This window comes from Mesitornis unicolor, unplaced genomic scaffold (assembly GCF_000695765.1).
Source record: "Mesitornis unicolor isolate BGI_N332 unplaced genomic scaffold, ASM69576v1 scaffold10559, whole genome shotgun sequence".
Lineage (NCBI taxonomy): Eukaryota > Metazoa > Chordata > Aves > Mesitornithiformes > Mesitornithidae > Mesitornis > Mesitornis unicolor.
The window spans coordinates 21,040-26,394 of NW_010205273.1; the positions used below are offsets into that span (position 1 = coordinate 21,040).

A 5,355-nucleotide genomic window follows, 5' to 3' on the forward strand; every position below is an offset into this window, starting at 1 on the left:
GGCTGCAATGTCCAAAGGCACAAAGAGCAAGGGCTGAAGAGCTTCACACTGGGCAAAGTGCTCCTTGTCTTGGCTCAAGGAAGGGTGGTCAGGGGCTGGTGGGTGAATGATGATCTCCTCTTGTGGTGAGGACATTGCATAAGACACTAGCAGGGCATCAACTTGCAGATGTGTGCTCTTGGGTCCCTTAACTCTGGTCTCACCCACAGCCTGTGGTGGGTTGTGAGCCCCAGACCCGCTGGCACTGCCCTTCCTGCACATCAGCTTTGTGCTTTCCCTGGTCTTTGCCCTGTGCCATCCATTTTTTCCATCTGTTTTATCCCATTTTCCCTCCAACTCCTTGCAGATGGGAGACAACCTTCCTTCAGAGGTGGCATCCGCTCAGCCAGGGCTCTCCTGGACTGCTGCATCAATGGCAGGTAAAGAAAATGAAGCAGCAGGTTGCAATCAGGCTTCTCAGCGCATGGTGTTGTGCTACCATCGGCTGGGGCCATCTCTCCCCAGGGCATCTCTCAGCAGCTGTCTCTTGCCCCTTACATCCCCGCAAAGCTTACAATTTTGCTCCTGCCTGGATGGATCCCTCTGGCGTGGGGCTGCTGGATGTGGGCTGCACATCAAAGGGTTGATGCTCGTGCTCTCCGTACGAAGTCTGAGTAATTGAGCCTAATTGTCACAGCTTCAGGAGTCCTTGTGGCCACTGTGGGAGGAGAAGTGGGGACATCAAGATGAGGAGTGTGAGCTTCTGCTGGGTGGCTGTCGAGGGAAGGACTGGAGAGCTTTCCCTTCCTGGCTGGACAGCGTGTCCAGCGGGATGTCCTACCAAGTCAGAGGCTGGTGAACCATCAGCATTGCTTCACGGCCGCCTCTATCAGCAGGATACCCTGGCACAGCTCGCTGCTCCTCGCTGCTGCTTGGATCTGGCTTTCTGCTGGGAGTGCTGGCACTGGTGGGTGGAGAGAAAAGGCTGGTATGGACAGAATAAAACATGACAAATTCCTCCAAGCCGTTTCTTCCTATCAGCTTTCCCTGTTGCTGCCAAATCCCTCTTCAAAGAGCCCTCCCAGGCAGTAAAAAGGATCATCAATCCTGATTGCCTTCTGCTGCCATCAGGGCTGAGGCTATGATCATCCTTCCCTGGAAAAAAGCCGCAGGTATGATGAGATGGCTTCTCTGAACGGCCAGACCTGCTCCGTGTGGTCTCCACAGCTCGCTTTCCTGATGCTTGGCACTTTTTGTTCATTGAGAAGGCCATCCAGAGTCACCATCTGAAGGACCCGCACACAGAGAAAGCTGGCTTGGAACAGAAGTCATCCGTCTTGGGAAGAAAAAGCCTGAATCAAGGTGTCAAGCTGAGATCTATGTGGCCACAGAAGCCTCCCTCTCCATCCTCACAGCCTGGGCTCTCCTCCTTGGCTTGTTCCAGCTGGGCAGCGTGGAGCTGAGCATCCATCCTTCTCCCTGTAGATCTTGAGCATCTCCAGGCCATGCTGGAGCAGCTCATGGGTGTGAAGCTTATCCTGAGCAGGCTGGAGGTGATGCTGGCAGGCAAAGCAATGGGTTTTGTAGCACCGCATCCAAGAGGTGCTATAATCTGTTCCTAGGCTAAGACCTGGCCATGTCTGACAGCAATGGGACAGAAACTTCCTGCTGTCCTGCACATCTCTGGCCAGGGGCTGCAGAGCTGGAACATGCAGGATACGCAGCTGGGACCAAAGGCAGCGTGCTGCCCACACCATGTCCAACATCAGACAGAGCAATGCCTGTGTGCGTTAAATAAAACAAACTCTGCTTGCTCAACCTGCCTTTCAAACAACAAAACTCAACCCTGAATAAATCTGCCTAAAGCAAGAAACTCATCCGTGGGTGCTCCTGGGGAGCAGGAATAAAGGCTGAATTTTTTTTCCTGCTCAGAGTGTGCAGCAAGAAGAAAAAGCTAGAGGGAGGCCACAGGCTCCTTTGAGCTGCTGGGCCAGTGCTACTTGGTCTTGGACTGCTCACTGCCACGGCATTCCCTTGCCGAGCTCGTTTGCAACCTCAGGCATGCTCCCAGGAGGTTTTTCTCCCGTCTTTCACAGCCCACCTCCCTTGAAGCCTCTGAAAGGTCCTCACTGCTGTGCCCTGCCTCCTCCCTCGCCTGCATGTGGTCCCTGGGGTCTCTCCTCACCCTTTGGGGTCCCACTGGTGTATAATAGAAGAGAATTAATAATTATCAGTACAGTAAATTCCCAAGGTGGTTTTTTTGTGTGTTTTTTCTTGGTTTTTTTTTCTGTTTTTAGATGGAGAGCCTGGCCATGAGCTTCCGCAGAGTGACGGCTCCCAGAACAACCAGTGGTACCAGCCTGTACCATCACAAGGCCCCATCTCCCATGAGGATGTGTCCCTCCAGTCCTCAGCACCTGGTCAGGTTGCAGCATCACCACTGCTGGATGTTGGGCAAGAGCTGCAGCCCCCAGTGACGGCCACCCTTCCAGGAGGGGTTTTTCCTGAGCTGCCTCCACAGGCAGTGCCACTGGCAGGTAAGTGTTGTTCCTCTGCAAAAATGCCTGGCCCCAGATAGCAGCAGAGGGATGGTGTGTTCCTCAGGGAAGCGTGATCCCCGATGGCATCTGTGTCACTTCAAATGCTGCTGCCTTCATCCAGTGCCTGATTTCCCTCCAGCCTTGCCCAGACGTGGAGCCGTGATTGCCACGGTGCCACGCACACAAACTGTGTCCACCAGTGCTGGCTGCCCTGAGCAGGAGGGTCTTCATTTTTGGAACGCCTTGTCCAAAATCAGCAAGGGAGGGCAGCTGCTGTGGGTTGGTGGCAGTGCTGCCACTTTCCTGCTGGATGGGAAAAACAGCTTGTGGCTTCATCCTTCCCTGGTGCCAGCAGGGACGGGACCAGAATGGTCTTTTACATCTCTTGGGGGGACATCTTGGGCACAGGGTTTTGCTCTGGGGTGGGGTGACAGCAGCACTGAAAATACCTCTGATAGACACAGCAGGAGCTCCTCAGGCCAAACCCTGACTGTGTCCTTCCCTCTGCTCCACAGGAGAAGCTGGGGTGTCCTGGGGTGCCTCGCTGTCTCCTGGAGGGGTGCAGCCATCCCTCCCAGCAGAGCAGGTGAGTCAGAGGAGACCTTTCCACTGGGGGCCCTGGGGGGATTTGGGACTCTCTGGCTCATCCTTCTGTGCACAGAAACCTGTCATCATGATGCCAACTGTCTCTTTGGGGACCTGACAGGTCAGGGTAGCCCTCTCCAGGCTCCCACCTCTGGGACCATGGGCAGCCCTCTGCACCGCGCTGTGGGTGCTGTTCTTCCCCACTTGCTGTATAAGGGATGCAGCAGTTCCCCCAATGCTATCTGCTAAGCCTGGCATGGAGGAGTCCTGGGGATGCTCTGATCATGCTTGGAGTGTCTCCTCTGGGAACACCAAGTGGCAGCTTTGCTGTCTGATGCCAGGAGGAGCTAAAGGCAAGGGCTCGGACCATCTCTGAGAGCTCCACCATCTCCTTGGAAGATGACAGCCAAGCTTCCTCGGACAGCGCAGCTGAAGATACTGCTGAAGAGCAGGCACCAGCAGAGGCGGAGAAGCCGGGTGAAGATAAGGTAAGCATGTCAGAGCTGATGTGAAGCTTCATGCTCTGAGCTTGCCTGTCCCTGATGCCTGCCATGCCTGCCCTGACCTGATGCCTGCTTCTGGCTGATGTGGGGGGCAATCTGGGTGGCCGTGGCATCCTCCCCTTCTCACCCATTTCCATTGACTGTGATAATCTCCATTTCCCAGGGCTCTGGATTTAGATGGTTTGGCTGGTTTTGGTCAAAGCCCACCAAGGAAACGTCTCCCAAAACATCATCTGAGAGGGCCCCAGACTCCCCCACTCTGGGATCGCAGGTAGGGGCTGAAAACCTGTCCTGTCCCTGGGTGACACCTAGGGTTACGGCCATGGGGACAGGTCATACATCTCCCCCTCCACCCAGGCTTTTTCCCTCTGTCCTCATGCAGGTGGCTGGGCCATGTCAGTGCACAGCTCATCATGTCCCAGCCACTCTGTGGGGACAGAGCAGGACCAGGAACCCTTTCAGCCTGGAAGTGAATATTTAATTAATAATTGTACAATTTATAAAGCTCATGATGATGGGTGCAGAGAGTTACCCTGAAAGTGTGGTGTGGTTTCTGGTGTAGAGGTCTTCTCAGCATGCAAGGAGCTTCTGCTCTAAAGGGGTGGATGTGGTTTCAGGAACGAACGTCACCATCACCATCTGATGATCCTCTCACGCCCGGGACAAGCCCTTTTGCTCAGTCTCCATCCAGAAATCCTGGTAAATGCTGTGTGGGTTCCCTCACTCTGTTCCCCATCAACATTTTAGAAGCTGCTCCTCTTAATTTTAAGAGTGTGTTTTTTGTTGTTGTTTTGTGTTTTATTGGCTTGTTTTGTTTTGTTTTTGTGGTCTCATGTCCCAGGAGGAATGCAAGGTGAAAATACCTTTCCTGTTACTCCAGTGTCTATTGAGATGAAAGGCTCATGGGATTCGGGTGGTGGGGAGCCAGCAGGAGAGCAGGTGAGGAGAGGAGGGAGGTGCATTTGTGTCTGATGGGGAGTGTTCCAAAATAGGGGGTGGCTGTTAAGTTTCTCTCCCTTCACTCCTTCCAGACTGGCTCCCATGAATCCTCCCTACCGGTGGGATCAGTCCCCCTCTTCAACCCTGTCCAGGTCTCTCAGGTGAGAGCAGTGTCCTGGGGTGTCACTGGATAGGCTGGGGGGTGGTTTCTGGCTTTTGAGGTGATGCCAAATTGCCTGCAATCTGCTATGGGCAGGGGGATATAGAGGATACCAGCCCCAGGTATAGGAATTTGGGGTTTATAAGACACTAAACTGGGGGAGGGAAGTGATGGAGGGTGTGTGATGGGGGGAGAGGATGCTTGTGGCAGCATCCTGACAACAGTAGAGCTCACATTTTGGGGTACAACCTCTTCCTTAATGCCATCTCTGTTTCCCAGCTCGCTGCTGCTTCTCGACCCAGTCAACCCAGGCTGCTTTCCCAGCACCGCTACCCCAACCTGCTGTGAGCAGAGAGCCGCATGTGGGGGGGTACACATCATAATCAAGAGCTGTTTGTGGAAAGGTTTAATTAAAATCGTGTTTGTGGTTATTTTGATATAAATGGTGACAGGGGTTGGGGCTGCTGATCCTGGCCGATGATGCAGGGCACTGTCTGGGGACCGTCAGGCCCAACCTCTGTCCCGATGTTGTGGGTATTATAAATAAAAGGTGTCCGGAGGAGAGTAGTCTGAATTGGGTTGTAGGGCAATGCCCCACCTCACCCATTGAGCTCAATCACAGCCGGCCGTGAGTCTGTCTCAAAGCACC

The 5,355-nt window shown here is 53.9% G+C and overlaps 1 protein-coding gene across 1 annotated transcript in view; it reads left to right on the forward strand.

Moving 5' to 3' along the window:
* Positions 1-5,054, forward strand: part of SEC16B (SEC16 homolog B (S. cerevisiae)) — a gene marked incomplete at its 5' end in the record, with an annotated part of 19,050 nt that extends 13,996 nt beyond the window's left edge. Inside the window, 9 exons of the mRNA XM_010191354.1 lie at positions 347-419; positions 2,277-2,516; positions 3,035-3,105; positions 3,446-3,592; positions 3,771-3,878; positions 4,225-4,306; positions 4,449-4,532; positions 4,658-4,707; positions 4,986-5,054. Of these exons, the coding sequence (XP_010189656.1) occupies positions 347-419; positions 2,277-2,516; positions 3,035-3,105; positions 3,446-3,592; positions 3,771-3,878; positions 4,225-4,306; positions 4,449-4,532; positions 4,658-4,707; positions 4,986-5,054 (924 nt within the window). The remainder of the gene's footprint in view (positions 1-346; positions 420-2,276; positions 2,517-3,034; positions 3,106-3,445; positions 3,593-3,770; positions 3,879-4,224; positions 4,307-4,448; positions 4,533-4,657; positions 4,708-4,985) is intronic.
* Positions 5,055-5,355: the final 301 nt, after the last annotated feature.